The 17,339-nt window shown below is 38.8% G+C and overlaps 1 protein-coding gene across 3 annotated transcripts in view; it reads left to right on the top strand.

The window, feature by feature from the left end:
• The window catches only part of LOC103279204 (mucin-2), a 48,628-nt gene that overhangs the window by 9,641 nt on the left and 21,648 nt on the right, over window positions 1-17,339 (top strand). Inside the window, exons 2-3 of one of the 3 annotated variants that reach the window (XM_062958034.1) lie at window positions 7,558-7,691; window positions 11,913-12,071. In XM_062958034.1, the coding sequence (XP_062814104.1) occupies window positions 11,999-12,071 (73 nt within the window). In that variant the 5' untranslated portion in view covers window positions 7,558-7,691; window positions 11,913-11,998. Of the gene's footprint in view, window positions 1-6,797; window positions 7,692-11,912; window positions 12,072-14,627; window positions 17,035-17,339 lie in introns of those variants that run through there. The other 2 variants (XM_062958035.1, XM_062958036.1) reach the window with 2 other exon arrangements.

Below are 17,339 nucleotides of genomic sequence, written 5' to 3'. Positions count from 1 at the left end.
AGACTTCCCACTTTTTTTCATCCCTTGCATCTGGAGACTGTGCTCGACTTGGCCATGGAGAGGTGCTGTTGTTCCATTTTCCATGTCAAGGAGCCTGTTGTCCATGGATGCCTTCCTGATCGAATTACTGACATGTTTTTCAGGGGCACCTGAAATACTGACCAGAGCTGATCATTCTTAGCTTCCAAGATCAGACCAAATTTGGTGCCTTTAGGGTATTTAGGCAGTATGAATTATAATCTCCTGTCTGCTCATGCAGTTGAGGGAGGAAACTGTAGAACTGAAACACTTTGTTCTTTACTTGTTGTTCTGGAAACATGATTTCTTCTCAAAGAAGCTGCTTTTCTTCAAGACATTTTTAGAGGCATTTGCAGTATGGCAGTGAATAGGGATAATGGACATCTAGTGTCCAGCTTTAAAAAAAGGGAGTAGAAGAATGGAACAGCAGTAATAAGCAGGAGATTTAAATGCTAAAGGGCACTGGAAAGCTATGGTCATGGGTCCATTCATGCTACAGAGTTATAGCACTGCGATTCCACTTTAATTTCCATGGCAGCATCCTATGGAATTCTGAAATTTGTAGTTTGGTGGTGAGGTATTAATGATCCATGGCTCAGAATCCTAAATGTCCATCCCCAAACGACAAATGCCAGGACTCTAGAATAGATGGGGTTCAGTACCTTGGAGAGCTCATTTGAACATAGATTTAAACCTCCCCTGCATTGGGAGATCTAGGCCCCTTCTACACTGCCACATAATCCAGATTATCAAAGTAGATAATCCATATTATCTGCTTTGAACTGGATTATATGAGTCTACATTGCCATATAATCCAGTTCAAAGAAGATAATCTGGATTTTATATGGCAATGTAGAAGGGGCTTTAGTCTGTACTATTTCAATTCTGTTTTGTCAGAGATGCACTTAGAAGAGATGGGCGGTTCAGTGAAAATATGTAAAAAAAATAGGAAATATTTCACAATATGCTTGGTGAAGAGCATACTTTTAGCCCATGAAAGTCCCATGATAGATTTGTTTTAGGGTTGCCATAAATTGGAAACAACTTGAAGGCACACAACAACAATGATGATGATGGTGGAAGAGACAAACCATGACAGACCAAGTGGAAGACACCATTACTATGCTATACAGCTCACAGAAACGGCTTTGCCAGTCAATTTACACATCCCCTAATTTTATTCGGACTCACTCTATCTCCCTCCCCAGCAGAACCTTCTTCCCCTGATTCCAACCGGGTTGTGATCTTATTAAGTTGAGGCAACTTTTGCTAACATGACATTGCTTCACCTACTGAATTTCTATCATATAGATCAGTGGTTCTCAACCTGTAGGTCCCCGGGTGTTTAGGCCTACAGCTCCCAGAAATCCAAGCCAGTTTACCAGCTGGATTTCTGAGAGTTTAAAGCCAAACATCTGGAAACCCACAGGTTGAATATCACTGATGTAGATGCAAAAAAGCTATGAGAGCTAAGAGGTGGGGGCAAGGATCAGAAGTACATGGCAAGGAACACGTCTTGGATATGGTGCTGGTATGTTGCTACAACACAGAGAACATTATGCACACCCAGTTTGTTAATAGTCCTCACCCCATTCCTTTGATGATGGCATCATTATTATTGGTCACTGTGACGTAGTTTTAGTAGCAATTGAGAGCTAAGAATAGCACTTGATTAGACTAGAGGGCAAAGCTCACGACTGAAATTGCTAGTATTCATCTTTGAGATGACATACAGAAAGATAAGCACGGAACCTAGTTTCTGGATGGCCATCCATACTTCTTCCTCATCCAAGAGACAGAAACAATCAGCATAGTTATCTCAGAAATGAGGTTACAAAGACACGACTTCTCTCACTGAAATCATACAGAGCTCTCTATGATTCTATGAATAGACTATGCAGAGTTTTTTTAGTTGGTCACAGATTATTTCTGGAGCCTTTGGTAAATTGCTCAGTCTTCAAATGTAGACATATGGGATACCGAAGATAGATTCTCTATGGCAGCATTTCTCAACCTGGGAGTCGGGACCCCTGGAGAGGTCACGAGAGGGATTAAGAGGGGTTGCCAAAGACCGGTGTTTTTTGTTGATCATGGGGTTCTGTGTGGGAAGTTTGGCCCAATTCAATCATTGCTGGGATTCAAGGGGCTCTTTGATTGTAGGTGAACTACAAATCCCAGCAACTACAACTCCCAAATGTCAAGGTCTATTTCCCCCAAACTCCACCAGTGTTCACATTTGGGCATATTGAGTATTTGTGCCAAGTTTGGTCCAGATCCATCATTGTTTGAGTCCACAGTGCTCTCTGGATGCAGGTGAACTACAACTCCAAAACTCAAGGTCAATGCCCACCAAACCTTTCCAGTATTTCCTGTTGGTCATAGGAGTTCTGTGTGCCAAGTTTGGTTCAATTCCATCATTGGTGGAGTTCAGAATGCTATTTGATTGTAGGTGAACTATAAATCCCAGCAACTGCAACTCCCAAATGACAAAATCAATCCCACCCTCAAACTCACCAGTATTAAAATTTGGGCGTATTGGATATTTGTGCCAAATGTGGTCCAATAAATGAAAATATATCCTGCATCTCAGATATTTACATTATGATTCATAACAGTAGCAAAATTACAATTATGAAGTAGCAAAGAATATCATTTTATGGTTGGGGTTTCCACAACATGAGGAATTGTATTAAAGGGCTGTGGCATTAGGAAGGTTGAGAAGAACTGCTCTACGGGATTTTTTTTACCTTAGCAGTATATCCAGCTTGAGAATGTCCTCTATGAGACTGCTTCTTAAACTGTGGTTCCCAGTCCCAATGGGATCCCCCTTGCTTAATGTTGGGGTCATGAAAAAAATTGCAACAGTAAAAAGTTAGTGACTGTTTTAGACATTTACACAAACCAGTCAGCAACAACACAGTGTTTACTGTGAACTCTGCAGAAAATGCTTCAGCTGTGCTTCATAAAAGGGGAAATCAGTCTGTTTAGCAAGTTTTGCAAGTGCTGATTTATAATCAGTAAATGTTTGATTTATATACCTCTTTTATATCCTTAAATGCTGGGTCCCGTTGAAATTTCTCAGGAGGAAAGGGGTCACAAGTGCAAACAATTTAAAAAGCCCAGCTCAGTGACACAAAGGCATTTCTTTATTTGTTTTAAATATGAAGAATCAATGTATGGGAAAACTAGCAGATTCTCATTTAAATAATTTGCCCTGTCATTTATGGCTTCTTTCCTTTTATCCAGATGCGCCTTTTGATCTGTTTTAGTGAAACAAGCCTGATGCTGGTGAAGAATTGGAAGCAAAAGTACATAAACCCATTTGAACCTCTATTCTGAGAAAGACTATTTCTTTCACAACCAGTGCAACCTGTGTTTGGGAAGAAAAATGGAACTGGCTCTGTCATTAAACTGAGATACCCCTCTCCCCAGATCAGCTTAGTTATGGGAAACCCAGTGCAAACAAGTAGGCCATTAAGTGATTCCCCCATTTTTTTCCATGATATGTACTGAGCTCGGTTTCCATCAGGTCATCTGCATTGATTGAATGCCCCCTTCCTTGTCTTGACAGTTGCATGAATTTTTAAATTAAATTATTTTTATCCATATGGATGAAGCGGGTAGTTCCTCAAAAAAAATTAAAGACCCTCTTGCACGTTGAGACCACCTCATTTTTATTTTATTTCTAGCTTGGATACCCGGCAGTGCCTGATCTATTGGAAAAAGGCCTTGTTGTTTTGGGGTGTTAGGTAATATCATTTAGTTAATTAGTAACTCAATCAGAAAAAGCCAGTTACATTTTTATGAATGCTCCCATTAGAAAATACATAATGGTGTGGGTGAACTACAGTTCCCAGAATCATGGGTCAATCCTCCCCAAGCCAGGCCTGAATGCACAGTGGCCCATGTTGGGACTGTGTGCCACGTTTGGTCCAGATCTGACATTGTGTGGGTTCAATGCTCTGTGGATGAGGACAAACTACAACCCCCAAAGTCAAGGTCACTTCCCACAAACCCTTGCAGTATGTTCAGTTAGTCATGGGGCTTCTCTGTGCCAAGTTTGGTCCTGATCCATTGTCGGCGTACCGTTCACAGTTTCTCTGGAGGCAGGTGAACTACAACTCCCAGATTCCAAGAGCAGTCACCCCCAAACTATGCCTTTATTCACAGGTGGGCATGTTGGGTCTGTGTGCCAAGTTTGGTTGAGATCCATTATTGATGGGATTCAGAGTGCTCTGGATGCAGGGTGAACTACAACTCCCATGGGGTGGGTCATTCCTGCCCCAAACCCCTCCAGTATGCTATGTTGGTCAACATGGTTCTGTGTGCCACGTGTGTTCCAGATCTATCATTGGGAGCTTCAGATTGTTCTCTGGTTGAAGGACGAACTACAAATCCCATGTGGAGGGATTAGTCTTCCTCCAAACTCTTCCAGTATGTTCAGTTGGTCACCAGGGTTCTGTGTGCCATGTTTGGTCCAGATTCATCATTGGTGTTCAGAGTGCTCTGGGTGCAGAGTGAACTACAATTTCCATGCGGGTCCATGTGGCTGCACAAAGAAAAGGCGGCCTGGTAACAGGGTCCTGTTGTCCCTTGTACAGCCGGCTTTATGGGAATCAATAGAGATGGATTGATTCCAGAGCTGATGACAATGACTGTGTTTCCAGGAAAGAAGACTATTAAAAAAAAGAGAGTATACAGTATATATTCGAGTATAAGCTTACCCGAATATAAGCCGAGGCACCTAATTTTACCACAAAAAAACTAGGAAAACATTGACTCCAGTATAAGCTGAGGGTGGTAAATTTCAGAAATAAAAATAGATACCAATAAAATGACATTAATTGAGGCATCAGTACGTTAAATGTCTTTGAATATTTACATAAACCTCAAATTTAAGATACGACTGTCCAACTCTGATCAAATCATTATTCTCATCTTCTTCAATGTATCCTTTGAATAATAATAGAGTAAAATAATACATGTAATAATAATAATAATAATAATAATAATAATAATAAATACAGGAAAATAATACAAGTAATAATAAATAGAGTAAAATAATAAATGCAATAAATCATTATTCTCATCTTCTTCAATGTAAATGTGCTTATGTATCCTTTGAATAATAATAGGGTAAAATAATACATGTAATAATAATAATAATAAATATAGGAAAATAATACATGTAATGATAAATAGAGTAAAATAATAAATGCAATAATAATAAAAAGATCAGAGTGAAATAATAAATGTATTATTAATAATAATAAAAATAGAGTAAAATAAATGTAATAGTAGCAACAATAATAGAGAAAAATAATAAATGTACCATATATCCTCGAGTATAAACTGACCCAAATATAAGCCAACCAGGACCCTCACCCGAGTATAAGCTGAGGGGGGCTTTTTCAGTCTTAAAAAAAGGGCTGAAAAACTAGGCTTATACTCGAGTATATACAGTAGTCTATGAATTCTTCTGTATTTACATATTTCAGGAATTACTTTTGAATCCCAATTCCTCTAAGAAACTGTGTTACCTTTTACTCTCACCCAGCCCTATAGGGCAAATAAAAGTTCAGACAGTGTGATTTGCCTAAAGCAGTGTCCTGATTTGCACAGCTGAGTGGGAACATAAACTAATTGTATGACGTGGCTACATAACAATAAATTCTCATTTATTAATCCCGGATGTGATTGAGCATTGCGCTGTTCATATCCTCCATTGAATAAATAAGGAAACAAAGCAGATAGTGATATCAAGTGTTGACCCCCTCCCTGGGTCAAATTAATAAAAATACATAATTGGAACCGTGACAAGAGAGACCCGCGGAGAGCAGGAGTCCCGAGCCCAGCTGATTGGCTATTTGAATGATCGGAGGAGCCCAGCAGTGCCTTGGATACTTTTTATCTGGAACCCTCTTCCTCTTTACTACAAAGTATTTCCTTTAATAAATACAGTAGAGTCTTGATTACCCAGTCTTCACTTAACCAACGTTCTGTATTATCCAACGCAGTCTGCCTCCCGCCCGGATCCACAGCTGTTTCTCTAGGCCAGTGGTTCTCAATCTTCCTAATGATGCGACTCCTTAATCCAGTTCCTCATGTTGTGGTGACCCCCAACCATAAAATTATTTTTGTTGCTACTTCATAACTGTAATTTTGCTACCGTTATGAATCGTAATGTAAATATCTGATATGCAGAATGTTTCTTCATTCACTGGACCAAATTTGGCACAAATACCCGATACACCCAAATTTGAATTCTGGTGGGGTTGTCATTTGGGAGTTGTAATTGTTGGGATTTATAGTTCACCTACAATCAAAGAACATTCTGAACTCCACCAATGATGGAATTGAACCAAACTTGGCACACAGAACTTCCATGACCAACAGAAAACACTGGAAGGGTTTGGTGGGCATTGACCTTGAGTTTTGGAGTTGTAGTTCACCTACATCAGAGAGCACTGTGGACTCAAACAATGATGGGTCTGGACCAAACTTGGCACAAATACTCAATATGCCCAAATGTGAAAACTGGTGGAGTTTGGGGAAAATAGACTTTGACATTATGTATGTTTCCTGATGGTCTTTGGCGACCCCTCTGATACCCCCTGGTGACCCCTCTGATACCCTCTGATACCCCCTGGTGACCCCTCCCCCCCCCCCGGGGTCCTGACCCCCAGGTTGAGAAACACTGCTCTAGGCAGGCAAGGATCACAGATTTTTAAAAATCTTCACAGGACTGAACTTTTTATGGATTTAACTTCCGACAATGTTGTTACTGTAAGTTCTTGTTATGCAATTCTATCTTTATTTGTAGTCAATTTCTGAGTAGTCAATGTTTTTGTAGTCAATGTTTTCACTACATTGCGATGTTTTGGTGCTAAATTCATTAATACAGTAATTACTACACAATGTTACCGTGTATTGAACTGCTTTTTCTGTCAATTTGTTGTGAAATATAATGTTTTTGTGCTTAATTTGTAAAATTATAACATAATTTGATGTTTAATAGGCTTTTCCTTAATTCCTCCTTATTATCCAACATTTTCACTTATCCAATGTTCTGCTGGCCCGTTTATGTTGGATAAGCGAGACTGTACTGTATACACTTTAGTGTGTTATCCTTATACTTGATTCTATGTGCCCTCTTTGCCTCCTATGTCTTTTTCTCTCCTTTTTGCCTTTTGCAGCTGACCCCGGTAACTGCTTGGCTCCATAGCCCCACAGCCTTTGGAGCAGGGCTCCTTTCCTTCCTTTTCCCAGAATATAACCTCTCTTTACCTTAACTAACCCCAAAACACTCCTCGCCCCCGTGGACACCCCAATTCCCACAATTGGTATCCACAGACCCCCTTCGTGTGTGTATAATGTAATATTTTATGTCTTATAAATTTTTGGAGTTATGAAGCCACTGAATCAAGAAATGACAGAAAAATATATGGAACGGATTAAGGTCATTCTGTTTGTATACACTGTGTACATCCTAGTGTTCTTATCAGTATGATTTTTATAACCCTTAGATATTTCTTTCAGAGGAATCTGAATTATGCTTTGTGATTCAGAGCAGTTCTTTGCCCTGAGACAAAGTTCCAGCTGCATTTGGAGAAGTCCCCCGCCCCTGCGATGAAGGAGATATTTTGCATATGTATCTACTCCAAAACACCTCAGTAAGTTCAATGGAACGTACTATTAATATGGGAAAAAGATCAAAATGGTTGAAATAAACGAGATGATTGACAAAAGATTGTGTTTGTCACGTCGCCAAATGGCCAATGCTTGGATAAAATATTGCCCTACAGCTTTAAACTGCAATACAGGCAGTCCTCAAGTTACGAACAAGATAGGTTTTGTAAGTTTGTTCTTAAGTTGAATTAGAATGTAAGTCAGAATATGTACATTTTTAAGTGTAACTCCAGCCGTATATATATGGCTTTGAGAAGGGTTAATACTCCTGTGGTGTTTGTTTTGCTATCTGCACTTTCTTGTCAGGGATTCTATGTAGCCATAAAACTCCTGTTCTTGCAGAAGTGACTCTATTAGTTCCTGTTAAGGAACCAGGTATCCAATAACACAGGGCCCTTCCAGATACGCCTTATATCCCAGGATCTGATATCAGGTTTTCTGCTTTAAATTGGATTATATGAGTCCCCACTGCTAGATAATCTGGGATAAAAAGAAAACCTGGGATCAGATCCTGGGATATAGGGCCTATCTGGAAAGGTCCATAGTTCTACTCAAACAACAAAACACCCAGAAACATTTGTTCTTTTCCAAATAAGCAGGAAGGCTTTCTCCTTTGTTGCAGCACTATACAAAGTATATACAAAATATACAAACTTCACAGCTTCTTCTTCCTCACTACCCACAGCAACAATTTTCCAAACCACCATCCATCACTCAACAACTCTCTAAACCCTCATCAATCTTACTCAGTATAACTACAACCTGGCCTATAGCCAGAAAAAAAATCGGGAGAGGTTGAAACTCTCCCCCCGCCCCAAAGATGACTTTTCAGGCCAGTGTTTCCTGATCTGGCATGAGATCTCAACAAAGCTCCTTAAAGAGGGAGAAATGATTCAGAGCCTATTACCTGTGAAGAACCTTTGCACAATTATAGTAAATTGTGCAAAGGTTCTTCACAGGTAATAGGCTCTGAATCATTGCTCCCTTTTTAAGCCAGTTCTTGTTGGCCACAAAGGATAATAGTTTCCACAATTGGCAAAAGTTTCTTTCTGTTTTCTTCTGCTTTCTTCTTATTTTCTTTATCATCAAGACGTTTTCCACTGTGAATTAGCAAGAAGTTTTCAGCCAAGTACAAGTTGTTCTGATGGTACTATGTTTTTTGGTGTCTATTGAAGACTTCAATTGCATTTTTCCATAGCACAAATGGTTTAGCAACCAATGTACGAAGCTTCTGATGACCACCTTTACCCCCAACTTCTCTTCCAAACACCACATAGTTCGTACACTTTGTACATGAAATGAGTAGGATAACCAGGGAAATCATTTGGGTTGAAATCTTAGATGCTTTGCTCCTGTTCCATTGTTTCTTTGGCAGGGCTTGGATTAGATGAACCAGTGGTAGACACCGCAGTTTCCACAGTTTCCTCAGTCCAATGTGCATGTTCTGGGGTCTTCATCAACGGTTCTCAACTTGCTGCCTCCTTGGTCTTTAATAGTCGACCTTTTCTTTTTTTGCCATGAACTCAAAAAACGTTTGTTGCTTTGATAGACATTTAGGCATCTTCTGAAATCAAATGGATGACAGAAAGCACTAATAGCAACTAACAGGGCTTTAAGTCTCAGAACAGCAACTTAAGTTTTCACCTGCAATCCAGGTCAACCCCCCCCCCCCCCCCCCACACACACACACCTTAGGCTTTACTTGCTGGCTACCACATTTTAGAAGCTTCCACTATGTCAGCTATTGCTGTTATTGCAATGTAAATTGGTAGAAAAGTAGATAATGATAGTGTGAATAATTAAAATTTGGTTGAGATAGTGCTTGCAGTTCTGAAGCGACTCTAATTTTTGCTTCTCATAGGCTTGGCATGTGGATTTGGTTAATCAGTTCAAATTCAGGAGTAAACCTGGTTGTTGTTTTTTTTTTTTAACCTGAAATTTTTGGGGGGTGGTTTGGACACCTAAACCACCCCCTTGGCTACGGGCTTGACTACAACCTGAAGACTACTCCCATTGAATTAGTCACCACACCCATTGGCTTAACTGTTTTACAGATGATTAAACCAGAGATATTAACTCTGGTGTTGCTTAGAAAATGTCAGGTCATTTCCAAATCCTGACCTTTATTTCCCTGTGATAATTGGATTTTGGAAAAAAAAAATGGCTTGCTGTGTAAACAAGGATTGGTGATAAAGCTTCAGTGGAGACACCTTTTCCCCAGGATAACTCTTCCAGGAATGAATTTCCCTTCAGAGGGGTAGATTTCTTTGGACCTCATCAGACGGGTTCCTCTCCCCATCATACGCCGGTTTCTCTCCTCTTTCCCAACGGAGCCCATTACATGACATATGCATACTTCCGTCCGGGGTCCATCAGGAAAAGGAAGAGGAAGCACTGTATGCTACCGACATGGCAACACAGGAGACTTCCTGTGTTGCCTTCAGGATAATGAGGGGAAGCTGGGCAATGATGCTTCCTCCCATGTGATGGGGTCGCTGGAAAAAACAACAACAAACTTTATTTATATCCTGCCCCATCTCCCCATGGGAACTCAGGGCGGTTTACAACATAAAAAGACAAATATTCAATGCCATATAATACAATGAATTAAGCAATACAAATAAATAGTATAAAACTTTCAATCATATAAAGCAATAACATAAAAGACCAATAAAAACACATTAAACAGCACCAATAAGAACAGAATTAAAAGCAATGAGACAATACCTGGCCAAAGCAAGAAGAATATATATTATCTCAAATGACTAGATATCCTAGGGTACCCATCCTAATAATGGGAAATTTAAATGCCAGGATAGGAGCAAATGACACTGCATAGAAGCAAAGTACCAGCTTCTGAGGGAACTCAAAGAGGGAAGAATCTTCCTTGATAGAAACTCAAAAGATAAAATCTCAAACTATACAAGATGCCGTATGCTACAAATGACTTATAGGTTGGACCTCTTAGTTCTTAATGGCACAGTAAAGTAAGAGTCTGAGGGGAATTTACCTTTAATAACAAAGGGAGAGCTAGTAAGGTGGACTATTGTCTGAGAACAAGAGATGCTGAAAATTGGGTCCGCACGCTTAGATCTGAGCCTAAAATTGAAAGTGACCACTTGCCGTAAACCTTGTTACTGACTCTTTCTGAAAACGAAATTAGAGATATGCATAAATACATACCAGCCCATCTGGATGAGAGTATTTCTAGGATAAAATATAGATGATCAGCAAAATTAGATGAACAGATGCAAAACAAAAATAAGCTCAGATAAAATAGAATTGCTGAGACAAAAAAGGGAAATACCATTGAGACAGCAATTGAGACATATGACACCATGATCTCTCTATTTAATACTGGTAAGTGGCACGGTGTGGGGCATGGAGTGATAGGTTCTCCATACACACCACCAGGACCTAATGGATACACCACAATGTTTGTAAGTTTGTAAAGATGTTTATAACTTGGGGATGCCTGTATATGGGTCTATACTGTCCATATAACGTAGTTCAAACTGCATTATCTGGCAGGGTTGATATAGCCTATAATATCAGTACAGTTTTAAATTATACAGTTTTTTAAAAAGTGATAAGTGCACAGATGGTTCATTTTTATCTTCTTCAACTTTCTGAACACCTAATGAGGGTCCACAGTGATAACCTTCACATAGCAGATGAGGAAACTGAAACTGGAAATCCAAACATGGTTTGTCCAGATCTATGATCAAAGTCAGTCTGTGTCTAAAGTTAGAGTTATATCTACTGCAGTGATTGGTCTTATTAAAATGTGGTGGACAAGAAGACAAAATGTGTGTGTTTCCCCTTTGTACCTTATTGATTAGTTGCCCATTATGGACTAATGTGATCTTGATCTCTCTCTTATATATATATACACACAACAAAGATAAAAAGCACTACGTCTGTTAATTGTCTTTGGGAATTATTGGTTATTGTCCTTACTGTTATTTATACAGGACAAAGGATATTTTTTTTAAAGATAGAATTTGCCAAAGCCATCCCACTGCCCCACCTGAACGTCCTCCTTTCCTTCTTGACTTTGACTTGCAAATTCCCTGCCTGTCTTTATTGCCCTTCTCCTGGCAGAGATGATCTTAATGCCAGAAAAATATTATGAGTCAATTACCGGATGGTAGTTTCTTTACTTCCGTCTTTCTGGAGTCCAAGGTTCCCATTTCTTGTTTCAGAAACCAGATTGAAGTTTATGACTGTGACTGAGAACTGCTTCAACAGAACTGACTTGGGTTGTCTCAGAAACGTCTGAGGTCAAGTCATGGGAAAAGTTCCAAGCTCCTTCATCCTCTTTTTCTTCATCTTTCATTGGGTCCCTTTCAGTTCTGAAAAAGGTGAGTGATGCTAAAATTTTCAGTAAGTCCTCCAAGATCCAAAGAGGTTACGGTGGTGTCCATGTTTGCTTTGGTCGCTTTTTTAGGAATTTCAACATTCAGCTTGATTCTAGAAATATTAATTTGAACCCAGGGACTATTATCTTTCCTTCTCGCCTATCTAAATGTTTGCCTTTTACCAAAAAGCTCATTTCAACCTTTTCCACATTATGTGGGATATTAGTTATAGAAGTATGTTTGTTTTGGGCATCTGTCAGTTAACAATAGTGCTTTAACTTTACGAAAGTGAGGTGAGATGGGAGACCATCAGAGCTACGGTGTTTTTGCTAATGGCACTTCGGATATGGAGTCTGTTTTAGTATTGATATCTAGATATCTATATACAATAGAGTCTCACTTATCCAACACTCGCTTATCCAACGTTCTGGATTATCCAACGCATTTTTGTAGTCAATGTTTTCAAGACATCGTGATATTTTGGTGCTAAATTCGTAAATACAGTAATTACTACATAGCATTACTGTGTATTGAACTACTTTTTCTGTCAAATGTGTTGTATAACATGATGTTTTGATGCTTAATTTGTAAAATAATAACCTAATTTGATGTTTAATAGGTTTTTCCTTAATCCCTCCTTATTATCCAACATATTCGCTTATCCAACATTCTGCCGGCCCGTTTATGTTGGATAAGTGAGACTCTACTGTATCTATATCTGAAACATTAAAATTAAGATAGTGCTTTAGTATTCTGTATTTTATACAGGATAAATAGGAAAAGCAAACACACACATATACAAAAACTATGTACAGTAGAGTCTCACTTATCCAACGTAAACAGGCTGGCAGAACGTTGGATAAGCAAAAATGTTGGATAATAAGTAGGGATTAAGGAAAAGTCTATTAAACATCAAATTATGTTTAGATTTTACAAATTAAGCACCAAGACATCATGTTTTACAACAAATTGACAGAAAAAGTAGTTCAGTACATGGTAATGTTATGTAGTAACTACCATATTTAGAAAATTAGCACCAAAACATTGCAATATATTGAAAAAATTGACTACAAAAACATTGGCTACTAACAAATTGACTACAAATAAAGATAGAATTGCATAAAATGAACTTATAGTAACAACATTGTCAGAAAGAAAATGCATAAAAATTCAGTCCTTGCTGCGTAGAGAAACAGTTGTGGATCCAGGCAGGAGGCAGACTGCATTGGATAATTCAAAACGTTGGATAAGCGAATGTTGTATAAGTGAGACTGTACTATATATGTGTACAAGACATGGCCACGATCACTTATAGAGGAATTGGTGGATTTCAACCAAATTTGGAATGCAGAACTTTGCAGCAGAATGGAAAAGCATAACTGCGAGTGAGGAAAGGCAGGGGATTTCAGGATTGGAATTTCATGACTTTATAAGGTAATTATTAGATCTCTAAAAGTTGGATAAATGCCACTTCAAACACCCCTCTGGAATTTACCAGAAAACCTCTATTCTATACATGACTTCATGAGAACACTTTGAGAATTCTTTTATTAAATAATGCTGAATATATAAAATTCATATCTGTGAAAAGAAGCTATATGGGGTCTATTCCAGATTGTTAAATAAGTAAATGTTTAATGCAAATGCAGTGTGATATATTTCGTACAAAACCCTAAAATGTTATATAAGAGTCATTTTGTCAAGGCGTTATAACTATTTTCATCAAAGTGGTGTAGGTGGTATAGACTGTAGTATCTGGGATTTTAAAAAAAACTCCAGCCACTCTGTTATTACCTAGATTAAATGATTTATTCATAAAAGTATCTTAAATTGTGGATTTTGAGGGAAACTGCTTAAACTTTCAGCATGTAACACTATAAAATACATGCTTTTCTTTGCAAATGGAACATAATGACTTAACACATCAAATGCTTTTTTTCTGTGTCAGGAGCAACTTGAGAAACTGCAAGTCGCTTCTGGTGTGGGAGAATTGGCCATCTGCAAGGACGTTGCCCAGGGGACACCTGGATGTTTGATGTTTTACCATCCTGTGGGAGGCTTCTCTCATGTCCCTGCATGGGGAGCTAGAGCTGAAAGACAGGAGCTCATCCCGCTCCCTGGATTCGAACTGCCAACCTTTCGGTCAGCAGTCCTGCCAGCACAAGAATTTAATTAACCCATTTTGCCACCGGGGGCTCCACATCCAATGTTGATTATTATTATTATACATTTATACCCTGCCTTACTCTCAATAATAAATCTCAAGGTAGCTCATATATTAAAATATATAGAGAGAGTAAAACCAAACAAAAATGTCAATGAGATACAAATATAAAATTGTTTTAGAAACAAACAATGTTATTAATATATTAAACATAAAAACATTAACATTCATTCAAAGACAATATATACACCTAAAAACAGCACCACACAGGATTAAAAATCTACCCTAGTCAATAGGTATACCAGTTAATACATACTACAGGTTGAGTATCCTGAATCTGAAATACTTGGAACCAGAAGTATTTTGGATTTCAATTTCAATATATATGGCTAAAGTTGCATTTAAAAATGTACATGTTCTGACTTACAAAAAAATTCAACTTTAAGAACAAACCTACAGAACCTATCTTGTTAGTAACTTGCGGACTGCCTGTGCACATTATCATATATATTATTTTATATTTAATATTTCTGTACAGAGTTTGTATATAAGCCATCTGAAAGCAATGGAGTCCACTAGTGGCTGTACTTCCTAATTCCTTTCCTCGTGTTTTGCTGGCAGTTTTATGGTGTTGTAAATCGGGGCTGCATAGGTCAATAGCAAGCTGGGCTATTTAATGGTCGGGGGCTTAACCCGACCCGGGCTTCAAACTCATGACCTCTCGGTCAGTAGTAATTTATTGCAGCTGGTTACTAGCCAGCTGTGCCACACTTCCTTTTTTACATACATAACTTTTCATTTAAGCCATTCAAATGGAACAGGAAGTGAAACTGACAGATGTCCCCATGGTGAATCTTATAGGATTTGCTGATGCTTGGAAACTGTTTTGTCTAGCTGTTTTTTTCCTTTTATTTCCCCACTGTCCACTGTTTTTAACTATATGACCTAAGTTCTCATTAGTATATTTTGTTTAAAGCCACAGTGACATATTTTAATCATTTCAGCAATGAAACAAACACAGGAAATGAAAGTGTGGATTTTGAAACTCAGTAGCACCTTTGGTCCTGAAGACTATAAAAATATAATCCTAGGTTATTTGTTTGAAAATGGTTTTGAGGGGAAATGGTGAGACCATCAAGGCTGCTGAATAACAACAACAACAACAACAACAACAACAACAATATCATCCGAAAATACATCACTTAGGAAGTGTTCGACTTGTGATTTTGTGATATGAAATCCAGCATATCTATCTTGTTTGCTGTGTCATACTATATAATAATAGTAGTAGTAGTAGTAGTAATTTTATTTTGTACCCGTCTCTCATTGTGGTTCAAGGCAGATTACAGAATAATTAAAACACATAAATATTGTAAAAATACCAATAATAATAATATCACTTTATTTATGTTCCATCTTTCTCCCCAAGGGGACTCAGCATATAAACAAACACAGACAAACATTCAATGCCTTGTTACAATGACATACAATGAGACAAAACACACAGACAAAGGCAAAGGCTTCTCCTTTCATTTCCAGCTCTGGAATGTATTTCTATAAAAGATACACATGAAAACATATTTCTATAAAATACATATTAAAATACACAAAACAGAGATTAAACAAAGACCTCCTGGTTCCTAGTTTGCTCTTTATTTAAGCCATAAAGAGTCATGGCAAGCACCCAATGCAGCCTCTGTGTCCCTTCTTCTTCACACTTCTAAATTGTGGGATCTAAGATCTGCCAGGGAGGCCCTCCTCTCACTCCTGCCACCATCACAAGCGTGGTTGGTGGGGATGAGGGAGAGGGCCTTCTCGATGTTAACCCCCCCCCAACTCTGGAACGCCCTCCCCAGAGAAATCAGGCAAGCCCCTTATAACAGACAACCCTCACTCAACACTCTTCACACACGCAAGCACCCTTATGTGAGAGGCGAGGGATGTCAGTTTGATTTTAGATTTTCTTTTAAAATGGTAGCTGCCACCAACCTAAAATGTTTTTAGGATTTATGTTGTTAAATGTACTTGAGATAAGTTTCTCCAATTCCCTGTCCCCACTGTTTCCACCCTCTGGCTCCCAAACTGATGTTTACTATGAGGCTTTTCTGTGGTATTTAATTGTTGTATTGCTGGAACTATTATAAAGGCTTCTTAATAGAAAGATATACTGTAGAGGCTTTTGAAAGTTGAAAATAGAATAAAAATTTATTTTCTTAAAACAGGCAAATAATTACTTCAGAGAGGTACATAAGCGCAAACGGTTACAGAAGTTCTTCAGCTTAACTTAGTTGTATGTTTCAGATTATTTCACTTAGTTTCAAACAGTTCCAATCAAACCAAACTATCTATTGGTCACAGAAACCCTCGCTCTATTTGCTGAGAATAGTCACAAGTTTGACTAACCTAATCTAGATAGCCCCTTGGGTTGTTAATTAACTCTAACCTAGAGTCCTTCGATTAACCAGCCCAGTAGTGAGAGTCAATCTTTTGAATTATCTCCCCCAAGAGATCCAAACTGCCTGACCTATCCTGTCAGTTTCACAGCTCTCGGTTCTCTCACACACAACCAAAACTCCAAACTGCTCTTTCCTCTCCAAAACCCAAAACCGAACTGCTTTGGAGCTCTTTTTTTCTCTGCACTCTAAGACTTGGCTCCTCCCATCTGCTCTGGCCAATCCTAGGATTCTCTCTCTAAGCTCCTCCCTCTTTCTAACCACACTCAAGATGGCTGCCTGGCATTCCTCTACAAAATGGAGGCCTGCCTCACTCATTGTTACCCAGGCTTCATTCCCGGCCTAATAGGTAAGGTTCACTACACCCCTACACTGTCTTCTTTCCGCAAGGACCTGAAAACCTGGTGGTTCCTGCAGGTTTTTGAACAGGATTAATCCCTACCTCCCCCCCACCGCACCCCCCCCCCCCCCGGTTATCAACTAGTACCTTGCTTTGCATCTTATCCACTACCTAGCCCTATGATATTCTGATGCACTAGTCCCAGCCTAGCCCATCATAGTTGGCCATGTCCACTCTTGAAGCTCTGATCACTGGTATATTGAACCCGTTGATGGAGCATATTGAAACTAGATTTTAACTTTTGTGGATTGTTT

This window comes from Anolis carolinensis, chromosome 6 (assembly GCF_035594765.1).
Source record: "Anolis carolinensis isolate JA03-04 chromosome 6, rAnoCar3.1.pri, whole genome shotgun sequence".
NCBI lineage: Eukaryota > Metazoa > Chordata > Lepidosauria > Squamata > Dactyloidae > Anolis > Anolis carolinensis.
Note: the sequence above shows the minus strand (reverse complement) of the source record. Positions and strands in the feature narration are given on the sequence as shown.